The following is a 16119-nucleotide window of genomic DNA, read 5'->3' on the forward strand; positions in this document are numbered from 1 at the left end:
ACTCCCATCCTCACCAGCGATCAAAAAGACCTATTTGCCCATGGGGAATAGCATTTCCCATTCAACAGTTAGAATCATCCTTGTTCCCAATGTTTGTGCGCAGTACAGCGCCTCCGCGCCTCTGCTAAAACAACGGAGCACCTATGCAAAAGGTTGTGATCCGATATTTTGTGCATTGTTGCCGCTACGCGGCGCTATATGATTTTTGGTTGTCAGTAATTGTGTGATTTTTCATAATGTTATACTTTTAAAATACATCAAATGACGAGGATCTATATGTCAGTTATATAAAACAAATATTGAGTGGCTTTAATTCGTGGAATGGAAGGAATATTATTGCTCGGTTGAATTCCTCCCATTCCACTCTGACACTCAATATTTGTATACTATATACAACTGAAACTTTCACTGGTGACTCTTATTGTATCTTTCTTGATAATCTTCCTATAAATCAACATTACACTGACAAAAACTGAATGGTGACCCTCTTTCATCAAAGATCCTTCCTGATTGATTTACTCTATTATTCAATCTACAGATAGTTCAATGTGTACAGAGTTGACATCCCATACATGCGAAGGTCTTCTTCCGTATACTTCCGTTTTTACCACGAACCAATCGGACATCGATGCTGTTGCCGATTCCATGCTGGCCATAAACCAGTCGTGTAGTGCGGAGTTTGCAACGTTGGTGTGCTCTCTATTGTACACTGGATGTTCGGCTGGTCGGGCGTTGGTACCTTGCAGGGGATACTGCCAAACAGTAGCAGCCAATTGTAGCGAGGCTTATGCTGAGGTGATGGGCATCCAGTTCATGGATATAGCAAAATGTGAGAAGCTGCCGGAAGCCACGGATCCGGATCAGATGATGTGTTACAAAGGTGAGGTATTTAAGAGTTACTATAAATATAATATGAATAGTAAACTTGTGGGTACAACCATGAGTAAAATCTCTTTTGAAAAGAGCTGGTTTGGTCTCGACGTTTCGAACAGTATACTCTGCTCGTCTTCAGGCGGTATTTAGTAATTTGTTCATGTTTTTGGTTAAAGGCACTGCCGTCGATTAATCTAAGGACTTAGTTCGTGTTAAGTTCCAAGGGGGTGTCGTGGCCGAGCAGATAAGAGCACCGAACTCAAGCTCTGATGATTCTTTTCAGCAGGGTGTGGGTCCGAATCCCGGTTGTGACACTTGTGTCCTTGAGCAAGACACTTAAGCATAAGCTTCTTATCACCCAGGGGTAAAATGTGTACCTTTGAGGGCAAAGTTGGTTCCTGTGATTGATAAGCTTATGTGCGCTACATATTTGGCAGCACAGGCTGTATACTCCCTAGGGAGCTAAGATGGTTTAAGGAATGATTTAAGGCCCAGTGACCAAAGGGTAATAATATTGAAGCGCCATGAGCGTCACTTACGTGACGGACCTGAGCGTTATTTAAGAAGCCACTATTGTTATTATTATCCATAGACGTTGGGAGGCATTGAACCCATCTTAAGTTAGGATGAGGTACGCGTCAGTTCGTCACAACTAGAGATCAATCCCAGCATTTTGTGTAGTCGGCTGCCTTTTAGTAATTGTCAAAGACCAGTAGTCTCACTTGGCAATATTTGGTCTGTCCCATAATGCATAAACTAGCAAATCTGTGAAACTTTGGACTCCATTTTTCGTCAAAGTTACAGGAGCATAATAATAGAAAAAACACCATTGTTCCACAAATTTATCAGATTAAAATACTTGAGGTAGAAATTATGCTATTTCTCAAAAACTATGTTACTTCAGAGGGAGTAGTTTCTCGCAATGTTTAAAACTATCAACAGCTCTCCTTTGCTCGTTAACAAGCTGGGCCCAATTTCATGGATCTGCTTCAGCTCTTACGGAAGCAGGGAATTCTGTGCTTACGGCAAGCGTATTTAACGGGTTAGCGGCAAAATTTGGCGTATGCGCGTGCGTACTTCACGTTACTAGGCATTCTACGCTTACAAGGCTAGCACAGAAATTCGGCGATTGCACGTAAGCGGGGAATCGCGATCGTCAGCGCAGAATTCGGCGGTAAGCAGAGCCATGAAATTGGGCCCCGGTATTTATGCTAATGATTATGTTGAGTAACAATATTTTGAGTGTATGAATGGACATAAAAGAGTAAGGACTCGGGTACCGCAACGATGTAAGAGATATTGATTTTTGTTTAACCCATGTACTGATGTGTGGGTTAGCACTGTATACTTTCCTAAGCTCTATGAAAAAAATCATAGGCAAAGTTTACGTCATCATCATGTCAATTTTAAGGACATTGTCCGGTCTGTTCTGGGTCGGCCTGTTTTCCCCCTCTCCTCCATTTGGCCCTGTCCGTCGCGTCCCTTGCGATGAGTCCATGCAGTTCCATGTCATTTGACAGGAGCTCTTCCACGACTTGCGCGGTCGCCAACGGGTGTGGGCCCACCCACAATATGTTGGTACACCTCTTGACCCAGTTGGCATCCTCCTTTCTCTCCACATGGCCAAACCACCTCTTGTGCCTCCTCATTAAAGGCAGTGGACACTATTGGTAATTCCTCAAAATATTTATTAGCATAAAACCTTACTTGGTAACGCTCTAAAGTAATGTAGTTTTCGAGAAAGCAGTAATTTTCCACGAGTTTGACTTTGAGACCTCAGATTTAAAATTTGCGGTCTCGAAATCAAGCATCTGAACGTACAACTTTGTGTGACAAGGGTGTACTTTCTTTCATTATTATCTCGCAACTTCGACGACCGATTGAGCTCAAATTTTCACAGGTTTGTTATTTTATTCATATGTTGAGATACACCAAGTGAGAAGACTGGTCTTTGACAATTACCAATAGTGTCCAGTGTCTTTAATACAGTACTGATCCCCTCCACTACAACTCTTCTCCTCAGCTCCTCAGCCAGAGACACCCCACACATCCACGTGGGCCCTATTTTATAGCAATGATTTTGTGCTAACTGTGCGAATTCCGTTTCATAGCGCTGCTAAGCGAAAGCACACGAAAAGGCATGCTTACCTTTCCTGGAAAATAATTGACGTCACAATGCAAATCCATGTTGGGGCGGAGGAATGATGTGGTGAATATACACCCAATATGATGTGGCGAATATACACGCAATATGGCCGCCTAATTTGTATGGTAACCTGTGAAATACGCTTGCACCTTAGCGAATTGTTCTGCTACAGTCTGACAGTAAGCACAAAAATTTGCTTACTGTTAAGCAGCGCTTTAAATTTGGCCCATATCATTACAATTATTAATCAAGAATTTTCTTTGCATTTCATTTAGATGAAGATTCACGTTGTGGCGAGCTAACCATGGAGCTTAATCCAAACAGTCACAAGCGACTACAGTCGCACCATTTCCCAAACCCGTACGGGACCTACCTAGACTGCAGTTACATCATCACTGTACCAACCGATCACCTGGTTCTTGTGAAAACACGCGAGTTGAATATTGAGATGTCGGACTTGTTAGCGATCGGAAACGGCCACGATGCCAGCAATAAGTCAACGATATTTGCAATGCTTCGTGGAGAAGATGAACCGAAGGTACTTTGGTCAGCGGGGAACTTAGCGTGGATACGGTTCACATCAGCGGACTATTGCTCTGAAGAAAAAACTGGATTTGATCTTGAAATACACGCCATCCATTCATTTAGTAAGTATTGTTCATTTTGTATTACTTTTTGTTTATGCAAGTTGCAAGACACACAAGGCCTGAAGGCCACTTCAAGGTGTGGGCTACAATTAACTATCTGACTATTATTCAAGGGGCTGTTGCCGCCTGCTCCCTGGGGCTGAAACAGGGTTACCCCCTTTACAGTTCATATATGTAGGCTTGGGTATCATCCATCAGAAGCCTGGCTGGTAGAGCAGAAAGCACTACCTCCCCAACTTTTCGAAGCAATCATGGTTTAATGTCTTGCTTAAGGACACAGGTGTCATGACCGAGACTCGAAACCACACTCTGCTGATCAAGCACCATAGCTTGAATCCGGTGCTCTTAACCGCTAGGCCATGACATGCTGTCAGTTTTTTATGTTAGTTAATGGGCGAGCAAATACATGTTAGAACACCGGACTCAATCTCTGGTGTTTCTTATCAACAGAGTGCAGGTTTGAGTCCCGGTCGTGACACTTGTGTCCTTGAGAAGGACACTTAACCATTATTGCTTCGGCATTCGGATGGGACATAAAGTTGTACATGTACATGTACATGTTGTAGTTCCCGTGTGTTGTGTTGTGTAACGCGCGTTAAAGCCATTGGACCCTTTCGGTAAACGGTATTTTCCAAGGCCCACACTTTGTGTATCACAACTTCTATATAAAATAACAAATCTGTGCACATTTAGACTCAATTGGTCATCGGAGTCGGGAGAAAATAAGGAGAAATCCCACTCTTGTATCCGTGCGTTTCGCCGTGTCATGGCATGTTTAAAATAAATCCGTAATTCTCGCTAACGAGAATTGATATTGTTTTACTGTTTTCTCAAAAAGTAAAGCATTTCATGGAACAATATTTCAAAAGAAGTCTTTCACGACTACCTTCTGTAAACCCTGTAAGTTATTTATAAATCTGTGAACTTTTATTTTGTTTCTGTACCAAAAGGGTCCAATGGCTTTAAGAGAAGGGGGATGCCCTGAACTCCCTGGTCTGATCAGCATATTGTGCTACAGCACCTTGTAAAACAATAAATTAGTGCTAGAAAGGACTAAGTCTCAGTCTCAATATAGCCTACATGTTTTTGCATTTTAAGAACCAAACACAGTTGGGGGGGTCGTGTCTTTTCTACCGCAGCACCAAGGATGTGGAATCATCTTCCTCAGAACATCAGGCAATCTACTTCATTAGCAAATTTCGAAACTTTGCTTCAAGGAACACGTTGCCTTGGATCGGTCGAGTTGGTGTTTGAAAAGCGTTTGTAAATCGTTTGTTTATAAAATGCATATGGGTAGAAAGATGTTGTAAAAGTAGAAAACAATGATCCATACAAACATGCCTCGAAATCACACGGTTTTTCTTTTATCTCGTCCACTAACACGGTCGACCATTTATGGATGGCCGACCGTGTTGGTTCGCTTAGTAAAAGGGAAAACCACGCAATTTCGAGGCAAATTTGTGTGGATCATTGTATTCTACTTTTAAAACCTCTTTCCAACCATATGCATTTCCGTTACAAACGCTTTTGATAGACCAACTCGTCCGATCCAAGGCAACGTGTTCCTTTAAATCTCACCTTTTTTCAAAAGGCTACTGTACGGCGCCATGAGCAAAGACTGTTGGACTGGCGCCTTACAATTTAGAACATGATGACTTTGTTGGCTGGTACCTCTGGGTGCCGTACGCAGTGTCCAGCAAGAAGGCGTTATACATTTAACGCTTTTTTATTATTACTTGATTTCTTATTATTTTTGTTATTAATGGGATTATTATTTAATAGATGTTAAATTTGCATCGGGGATAAAGAATATTAATTTTTGGTTTTTACCCATATACACCGATGTGTGTAGCACTGTATACTCAGTACTTTCCCGAGTCCTGTGAAAAAAATCACAGGCATTTTTACTCGGGTGGGATTCGAACCCACGACCTTTGCAATTCTAATTATTCTCATTGTGTTGTCTTCATCATGTCTGTCTTTGTTCTAATTGTCTGTCCGTTCGTTCTTGTCCCCGTTTATTGTCTGTCCCCAGGCATCCCTACATAAGCCTCAGCTTCCAGATGATGCTTCTTGTTTATTGGTGATTCCTTTAAAAAGAATTGTTTGTACTCTGTTTTCATGAAGTATGGAAATAAATATAAGTTTAAATGAATGAATGAATTGATTGATGATTGATTAAATCTATTATGAGAAAACCTTATATTGATTTTACAGATGCATCATTGTTTTGTAACGTCACCTCTGATGCTGGGTTAGTTGTGGTTCCTGATTGGTGGATTTGTGATGGCGTCGTTGATTGCCCCTCGGGATTGGATGAGATGGACTGTCGCGAAATCCCTGGTATGTTGGATTTACTTAAAAGACGTGTCATGGCCGAGTGGTTAAGAGCACCGGATTCAACTCTGGTGTTTGATCAGCAGAGTGTGGGTTCGAATCCCAGTCGTGACACTTGCTACGTAAAATTGGGGAGGTAGTGCTTTCTGCTCTACCGGCCAGGCTTCGGACTGATGATAACTAAGCCTACATCCGTATGGACTGTGAAAGGGGTAACCCTGTTTCAGCCCTAGGAGTCGGTGGCAACAGCCTCTGGAAACATTAATTGTAGCCCACACCTTGAAGTAGCCTTCAGGCCTTGTGTGTCTGGACACATTGTAATTGTCAAAGACCAGTATTCTCACTTGGTGTATCCCAACATATATGCATCACAAATAACAAACCTGTGAAAATTTGAGCTCAATTGGTTGTCGAATTTGCAATAAAATAATGAAAGATAAAACACCCTTGTTGCACAAATTTGTCTGCTTTCAGATGCATTAAAAAGGCTTCAGGCCTGGGCTTTTATCAGACTTTTATTTAAGGTCTTTAAGTCTTTTAATATTTGAGTGAAAAATTACCTCTTTTTAAAAGACCACTGTACTTCAGAGGGAGCCATTTCTCACAATGTTTAATACTAGCAACTCCTCTTCATGCTTGTTACCAAGTTGTTATGCTAATAAATATTTTGAGACAGTACCAACAGTGTCCGGCGCCTTTAAGGGAACAGCATTTAACATGTTTAAACAAAACTAAAATTGTTTTCAAAAGTATACAAACTGGTGGGGTGCCATCATTTCAACATACATGTACCTTCTTTGTTCTCTTTTTCCCCTTAAAGGCAGGCGACACTATTGGTAATTACTCAAAATAATTATTAGCGTAAAACCTTACTTGGTACCGAGTAATGGGGAGATGTTGATAGTATAAAACACTGTGAGAAACAGCTCTCTCTGAATTAACGTATTTTTCTAGAAGGAAGTAGCTTTCCACAAATTTGATTTCGAGACCTCAGAATTAGATTTTGAGGTCTCAAAATCAAGCATCTGGAAGCACACAATTTCGTGTGACAAGAGTGTTTTTCTTTCAATATTAACTCGCAACTTCGACGACCAATTGAGCTCAAATTTTCACAGGTTTGTTATTTTGTGCAATTGTTGAGATACACCATGTGAGAAGACTGGTCTTTGACAATTACCAACAGTGTCCAGTGTCTTTAAAGTCCCCTGTTCTACTCTGGTCTGTATTGGTCCTAAAATCAGGGTCAATGCAACTACAAAGGGCTTCATACACTGTCTCGCCTCCTTGTTTAATTCAATCACCCTAACCAACCCTTCCATTGACATTTTCCACAAATCCATCTCTGCCTTCAAAGTCCAAGTCAAGCAAGTGCTCCAGCCCCCCCCCCCCCACCCCCCTCACTCATCTTGCCACTCTAGTCCATTTTGGGTCATTCATATTTTCTGTGTGTTCCTTTTTAGGGTTATACCCTCTTGCCATGTGTGTATTTTTAAGTTGTGTTTACTTCCTTAATTTCCTGTTACATTTTACTGTTTGTTAATGTTTATTTATTCTGTCCGTCCTTTTATTGGCGCTTGCGCTGTTGGATTTTGAATAAAATTAAATATAAAAAAGAAGAAGTCAGAATCAGGTTTCAGACCTTTTAATTAGCAATGACTTTCACCTCTGATTCTTTCACAGATGTGCTAAATACACCAACGTGTGGTATCCAGACTTCTGCATCTCCTAGCAGCATTCAATACAGGATAGTGAATGGGGCTAAGGTTGAGTTAGGAACCTGGCCATGGATGATTTACCTACAGCTGGATAGGCCGGACGGATTAGTGACGTGTGGAGCAACGCTAATCGCTGACCAATGGGCAACTACGGCTGCGCATTGTGTCTCAACACCAAAGTGAGTCAGACTGAAAATTTCTAACACCCATTTCACCCGAGAGGCGTGCAAGGGTCATGCCGAACCAAATAGGGGGGCATGGTCATGATGGTTGGCTTGTGCGTAAAGCACTTGCCTCTCACTAAGGTGACCCCGGTTCGATTCCCGGCCAGGGCCATATGATAGTTGTATGGGCGAGGGTTCTCTGTTGTGCCACAAGGATTTTCCAGACCATCTCGGGAAAAAATCCAACACTTCGATATCTGGCTGTGCTCCGTGGTCCGTTTCAGCTATTTCGTCTAACTTAAAATTGTTAGTTTTGTTGTCGTACAATTTAGCCGCATCCTTCGCAATTCAGCTCTTAGCTGCGGGTACGGATGATAAGCCTCGCAAGTTATTATTATTATTTAGATCAAGAGCAAGTTTGTGCCTCTGGAATTCCCCCTCTGAGCATTTGGGGAGCAGGTCGGATCTTGCACCATCTAACACAGGCGAATTTACATTGGCTTGGCTCATGAAAGGTGGACCTCTGAAGCCAAGGCGCTCCAGAGTCGTTCCGAACGACTGCAACAGTCGATCTTTCGACTCTTAGTGCGTCCAGCCGCTCCTAACTGTTTAAGACGTTGAAACTTTCTTGTACTTAATTCAGAATTTGTTTTGGCGCGACTCTGGAGAGCCTGTCTGAAGCGGGTGTTATGGACGCTAGAAAAGCCATTTGATTTTATAAGCCTGCCTGGTTGAATAATATCAAAGTCTTATATAGTGCCGGATCTACCAACAAGGTACTCAAGGCGCCTAGTATACACATTTATACAGAAAGATAGGTACACCAGGGCGAACCCCTTCTCTTTTTGATAAGTGCACTGGGTTTTTTAACATGCGTTATACAACACATGGGACCAACGGCTTTACGTCCCATCCGATGGACGAAGCAATGGTTTAAAGCGTCTTGCTTAAGGTCACAAGTGTCAAGACTGGGGAAAGTCAGGTAGAAGGCATATCAGAGGATGAATTGTAAATTGATCTTGTGAATTCATCTTATTGCTGATAGTGTACTGAGGGCACAGCTCCTTCAGCAACCCTTTTCTGTATGGGCAGGACCCATCGTCGCCGAGCAGTTAAGAGCACCAAATTCAAACTCTGGTGTTTCTGATCAGCAGAGTGTGGGTTCGAATCCCCAGCCGTGACACTTGTATCCTAAAGCAAGACACTTAACCATTGCTTCGACCTTCGGATGGGACGCAAAGCCGTTGTGTTGTGTAACGCATGTCAAAGAACCCAGTTCCATTATCGAAAAGAACAGATTTATATTGTTCTTATTATTGCACTTAAAGGGAATGTACACTTTTGTAATTACTTAAAACAAATATTAACTTAAAAACTGATTTGGTAACAAGCACTGGAGAGCTGTTGATAGTATAAAAAAAGTGTTGGAAACGACTCCTTCTGGAGTAACGTAATTTTTTAGAAAGAGGTAGTTTCTCACTAAAATATTAAAAGACTTCTAGCTGAAACCACACAAGTGTGTGTTTTTTCCCATAATTTTCTCGCAACTTCGATGACCAATTGAGCCCAAATTTTCACAGGCTTGTTATTTTATGCTCATGATGGGATACACCAAGTGAGAAGACTGGTCTTTGACCATTACCAAACGTGTACAGTGCCTTTAAGATGGGCCATGGAAGGATTGACTTTGTCTCCTCTATCTTCCCCAGTTCAATGGGAGTACTCATCAACAACGTCGTCATCGGAGACGTCCTACTGACGGAACCGTCGCCGCACCACCAGAAAGTTGAGATTGAGAGAATGTACCCCCATCCGGGCTACGATAGGAAGACTCTCGTCAATGACATCGCCTTGCTGAAGCTAGCGAAGCCGGTCCGGTTTACTCCGTATGCTCGGCCTGTCTGTTTGGACGATGACTTGAACATCAGGGAGAAGTATTCCACATGTTACGCTGTGGGTTGGGGGTTCACACAGTTTGGAGGTAAGTCAAAGGCTTAAGTCGGGTGGAAAGTGGTGAGGTAAGTGGGGAGTCGTGGCCGAGCGGATAAGAGCACCGAATTCATGCTCTGTCGATTCTGTTCAGCAGAGTGTGGGTTCAAATCCCGTTCTAACACTTTTGTCCCTGAGCAAGACACTTCACTATAATTGCTTCTCTCCACCCAGGGGTAAATGGGTAACTGTGGGGGCAAAGATGGACCTGTGATTTAGCCGAGTAGCGCATTTGTTGCACAAGGCTGTATACTCCCCAGGGAGCTGAGATGGTTTAAGGAATGATTTAAGGCCCAGTGACCAGGGGTTATAATGTTGGAGCCCCATGAGTGTCACTGCGTGACGGACCTGAATGCTATATAAGAAGCCATTATTCTTCTTTTTCTTCCTTTCAAGTGCAACCTTCAAAATTGAAGCAAGTTGCACTGCAAGACACACCGAGGCAAACCTCTTCTATGGTGATAGGGCCTTCTCTAATCTTGCCCCCACCTCTGGAACTCTCTGCCTCAAACATGTCAAAGTCTAACAATAATAATAATAGTCAGTTTTTATATAGTCTCAAAGTGCTTCTAGATTATAACCCCTGGTCACTGGGCCTTAAAATCATTCCTTAAACCATTCCTTAAACCATCTCCCTGGGGAGTATACAGCCTGTGCCGCCAAATATGTAGCGCACTAACCTAATCAATCACAATAATCACATGACGTGTCCAGCCCTTTAAAAAATATTGCTGGTTTCACACATACTTTTGGAGGATCCTTAAGTAAACACACTGTCCTGGCATCCAACTGTGATAATCCCTCTAATCCCTTAAACAAACAACCTGCTCTGGACGGGCCTGACTGGATGATTTCTGGAACTACTTTTAAAAGCTACATGAAATGGCCATTGGCAATAACTGAGCAGTATGTGTATTTTAAAATGTGTACTTTTTACGTAATTCTGTCATTAATGGGTAAATTAAGCTTATTGTACATTGCTTCTAGATTTTGATCAGGCATTATACATTATATACATGTACAAAAGTGTTTTTTTTTCTTTTCTTTTTGGGCAAAAGATATTGTAAGCAGTTCAAAGCCCAGTATGGAAGGTATAATTGCAGCTTTCTTTGCAAACTGTGACTACTTACAGTATTTAATAATCAAAGGGAAATGACGCAAAACAACGTTACAAGACCCACGCTCTTGGCCAGCTTTTAAAAGCATTCCATGTTTACATGGGAACGATTTCGTCCAGTATTTCTGCGTAGCAAAACTGTTACGCATTTTTTTTTATTTATAGCAAAATCAAAATTTTGCATAGCAGTCCATAAATTTTGTATCCAACAGCAAAATTTAAAAAATCGCTTAAATTGCAGACACATAAATTTGCGAAGCGGGTTAAAGTCTTAGGGCAAACATAGTATAGTAGAGCCTATCATAACTTTAGTTGTTTTTGGCCTTTTTTGTGTGTAAAAATTTAGGGCACCAAGGCAATTTTCAAAAATTTCAAAGGGCATCAAGGCAATCATCAAAAAGTTGCGAAGGGCCCGACGGCAATTAAAAAAAAAATAATAATAGTTCTTCCAATTTGTCCATTTCAATTTTCAATCGATTGCCTCCTAACTATCGTATTTATATCCAATATGCACTAAAAACTAACCCACAGAAAAAGAAAGCATTCATCTAACTGAACAAAATAAACAAAAAAAGAACAAATCTTACAATACACAATGAAATAACATTTTTGTTCATACGGCTACTAATGGTCATGCTGGTTGTGTAGTTTATCGTAGAGACGCTAAAATTCCCACGCAACTGCTCCGTTTTGACACGATGTTGACAGAAAAATATATATCCATGTGCGCGACGACTATGCTGTACATGATGTATGTTATGTACGTTAATATACTATTATGCATGCATCGTGGGGGAGCATGTGCAGACACGTCAAGTCGTTTTCTCAAGGCGTGTGTGTTTCTAGTTCGCGTAATTTTACCAATAGAGGGCGTTTAATCTCATGCTATCGCATTGTTCTGAAACGCCCTCTAGCGTTCAATGTTTCTTGTATTTTTGTGTCGCACGCAAAGAACAACGACTAGCGGGCTTGAAATCTGCTGTTGTGCGTGAAATCTGGTGCTATTTCTATGCGTGTTTGCTGACGTTCGAGGGCCAGTGCAGCGGTTAAAAAGACAAGTTATTTGTCACTCATAGAATTTCTTCCCGATGTTTTATTTTATAAAATTAATTGAAAGAACAAGTTTGCCTTTAAAAACGTTCGCATGCATGTTTGTCATGGACAGGGCCTCGCAGCACTACTTTATCTATAAACAGTATTAGTGCGCACGTACGGCGCAGCTGGCGGAACGAAAGTTGACACAAACAATAACCGTTCTTTGCTATTCATGGATGGATTTTTACCATTCAAAAAAGAAAACCAATTAACTTTTTACAATTTTAATCATTTTAATTATTGTAACAATCAATATCTTAGTCTTCAATTGAAATAAATCCACATGGATTCCTTCAGGCAGGATGTCTTTGTCAAACCTTATCGGATTAGTGGTGATAACAATCTTAATCCCCCAACTCCCAGCTGATTTTTCTCACTTTAAAAACCTCCAAAAGTATGCGTCCCGACCCGACCAGATACAAGGTTTGGTCGGGTCGGGTTTTAGAGGGCCGGACACGTAATGCACCTCTGCCCTGACAGGTACCCATTTACTCCTGGGTGGAGAGAAGCAATTATAGTTCAGTGCCAAGGACACAAGTGTCACGACCGGGATTCAAACCCACACTCTGCCGAACAGAAACACCAGAGCTTGAGTTTGGTGCTCTTATCCGCTCAGCCACGACACCCCAAGTCCACGAGAAACACATGACATTTCTCACTTCCAAAACTCCCTTAAAACACATCTTTTGAGACTGGCCTTTGAACACATCTGAGATTTCTTTTATTGACCTGGACTGGTGCCTTTGAATGTGTATACAGAGAAAGTGCGCCTTACAAATGCTGTGTTTTATTATGATTTATAAGTGTGTACTGCTGGGGTCTTTTACGTGCGTTGATACATGTAGTTGTTATAACAACACACGGGACCTACAGCTTTATGTCCTATCCGAAGGACGAAGCAGTGGTTAAGTGTCTTGCTGAAGGACATTATTGGCACGACTCCCGAACCCACACTCCCTTGAACAGGTCAGAGCTTGAGATTGGGTGGCGGTGCACTTAACCGCTCGACCACAACACCTCCACTGTTTGAAGGATCTCGCTACGTGAAATTCCCATAATAAGAGTAACAATAAAAATACTCCGTTCGTACATGTATATAGCACTTTATAACATCGCCGTAAGGGGCAATATCAAAGCACACACTATTCGATCCAAACCGGACCTTCTTCAGAGGCATAAAACAAGTACAAACAATTACATATCCATTTATAGAAAAAGAGAGGGTAAAGGGATTAAGGGATTATTATTATTATTATTATTATTATTATTATTATTATTATTACTGTTACTGTTACTGTTACTGTTACTGTTACTGTTACTGTTACCGTTACCGTTACCGTTACTGTTACCGTTACCGTTACCGTTACCGTTACCGTTACCGTTACCGTTACCGTTACCGTTACCGTTACTGTTACTGTTACTGTTACTGTTACTAATTATTCGTCTTCTTCCAATGATTAGGGAATCAGTCCAACCATCTTCTGGAAGGAAACATGGTGATGGTGACAATTGAAGAATGCAATGAATGGTACCAGAAATTCCAGGTCTGGGGACTAACAATGACTGATAGAGTATTGTGTATGAAACCAGCGGATTCAGTTATGTCCTCAACTGCGTGTAATGTAAGTAGGCCTCTGCATACCCACAACCTTGTTTCCTTTTCGCCTTTTTTCAAGGCCGTCGTTGGCTTGGAGAGCCGCAATCCAAAGCGCCTGGAACGGGGGCACAAGGGCCTTTTCCAATTTGTTTGCAATTCTTAATAATAATAATGATAATAACTGTGGCTTCTTATAAAGAGCACATGTTCGTCACTCAGTGCACTCCTGGCGCTCTAACATACAGTATTTCCTTCAAGATGTGGGACTAAGTTTGAATTATGAGACCTAATTCTGATAGCACCATGTAATTTTTTTAAAAGGTGCTGTGGCGCAATTTGCTGCGGATCGGACCAGGAACACTGGGGCGAACCCCTTCTCTTTTCGATAAGTGCACTGGGTTCTTTTACATGCGTTACACAACACATTGGACCAACGGCTCAACGTCCCATCCGAAAGACTCAGCAATAGTGTAGTGTCTCGCTTAAGGACACAAGTTGGGGAGTTTAACCCACACTCTGCTGATCAGATGTTTTTCTATATAATCTAAACCAATTCGAAGCACAGGGTCAGTGGGTCAGCATACATTAACAAATTATGCAAATTAACAAGCATACAAAATTATTAGTTTGTAAACAAGATAACAAAGAAAAACATTTGAAAAAAACATGACTTAAGGGTGAAAAGTCGATAATATAAGCGCCCCATGTAGGTATTGGAAGTTGACAAAATAGTTTTAATAGTTATATTATGTCAACTTCCAATACCTTGGGGAGCTCAAATCGACTGTTCACGTGAAATAAATCATGACATATTTGTTTTACTTTCTGACTAAACTTCATACATAACTAAATTACCTGAACATTATTATTTGGAGCATTGTGGAAATGATGACTGTGAGAAAAATTGCATCCAGGATAAGTTTGTTCAGGGGCCAATTTCATAGAGCTGCTAAGCACAAAAAATTTGCTTAGCATGGAATTTTTTCCTTGATAAAAACAGGATTACCAACCAAATTTCCACGTGAAAACAACAGCTGAAAACCAGTAACAAGTAATATGTAAACAAAAATAAAAACTTGGTTGGTAATACTGTTTTTATCAAGGAAGAAATTTCATGCTAAGCAAAATTGGGCCCAGGTGTTGGATGTCGTTAGAGCATTATACGCGTATGCGTACAACACTCGGAGAAGTTCCATGCGCATGACAAGTAGACTGTCTCCCGGGCCACAGTATTCCCATCTTGCGTATTTACAATTTGCATCATTACTTGCACGTGCTTGGTAGACAGCAAAGATTGCATTTGGCATGTGATGTTGAACTGACCAGTGAGAATTTGACTTTCAGTCGTGGATAAGTATGACGGATACATGTACATGTAGTAATGTGGGTGGATAGCCCAAATCATTTAAGTGTAGCCCTTAAAGACACTGGACAATATTGGTAATTGCCAAAGACCAGTCTACTCACTCGGTGTAACTCAACATATTCATAAAATAACAAACCTGTGAAATTTTCAGCTCAATCGGTCGTCGACGTTGCAAGATAATAATGAAAGAAAAAAAACCTTGTCACACGAAGTTGTGTGCTTTCAGATGCTTGGTTATAAATTTGAGGTCTCAAAATCGAATTCGTGGAAAATTACTTCTTTCTCAAAAACTACATGTACTCCACTTAAGAGGGAGCCGTTTCTCACAATGTTTCATACCATTAACCTCTCCCCATTACTCGACACCAAGTAGGTTTTTTTTTATATAATTATTTTGAGAACTAACCAATAGTGTCCACTGCCTTTAACTTGAAGTGGCCATCCAGCTTGTGAGTTGGGTAATATCTTATAAAAACAAACAAAAAATGCATACAGTTCTTTGTTAGTTTCCTCAGTGAGGGATAAAACAGTTTAATTAATCTGTCTATGTTTGTATGTATGCAGGGAGACAGCGGGGGACCAGTGATGTGCCAGGGAGCCGATGGTAGATGGAACATAGTTGGAATTGTAAGCCTCGGTGTACGATGTTCCGAGCATCCGGTCGTTACGACGCGTATCTCCTCCTACATGGACTACATCACCAATGTCATTAAAGGAGGTTGGTACTATGATCTGATGTGAACTTGATAGTTGTTTTATTTTATCTAGGCAGCATACTCATTAAATATTCAAGTTAAAGACACTGGACACGTTTGGTAATTGTCAAAGAACAGTCTTCTCACGTGGTGTATCTCAACATAAGCATAAAATAACGGGCCTGTGAAAATTGGGGCTCAATTGGTCGATGAGGTCGCGAAATAATTATGAAAGAAAAAACACCCTTGTTGAACGAATTTGTGTGCTTTCAGATAGGATTATGCATTATGCATTTTAAGCTTGGGCGATAATCGTGATAATCGTGATATATCGCGTTATCGATTAAGTGTCGCGATGTATTTGCGAGCTGAGACATC

The 16119-nt window shown here is 41.2% G+C and overlaps 1 protein-coding gene across 1 annotated transcript in view; it reads left to right on the forward strand.

Annotated features, from left to right (window-relative positions):
- LOC139950000 (uncharacterized) overlaps positions 1-16119 on the forward strand; it is a 57525-nt gene that overhangs the window by 18997 nt on the left and 22409 nt on the right. Inside the window, exons 10-16 of the mRNA XM_071948617.1 lie at positions 539-880; positions 3295-3666; positions 5884-6009; positions 7684-7897; positions 9592-9863; positions 13545-13705; positions 15611-15764. Coding sequence (XP_071804718.1) covers positions 539-880; positions 3295-3666; positions 5884-6009; positions 7684-7897; positions 9592-9863; positions 13545-13705; positions 15611-15764 — 1641 coding nt within the window. The remainder of the gene's footprint in view (positions 1-538; positions 881-3294; positions 3667-5883; positions 6010-7683; positions 7898-9591; positions 9864-13544; positions 13706-15610; positions 15765-16119) is intronic.

This window comes from Asterias amurensis, chromosome 17 (genome assembly GCF_032118995.1).
Source record: "Asterias amurensis chromosome 17, ASM3211899v1".
NCBI lineage: Eukaryota > Metazoa > Echinodermata > Asteroidea > Forcipulatida > Asteriidae > Asterias > Asterias amurensis.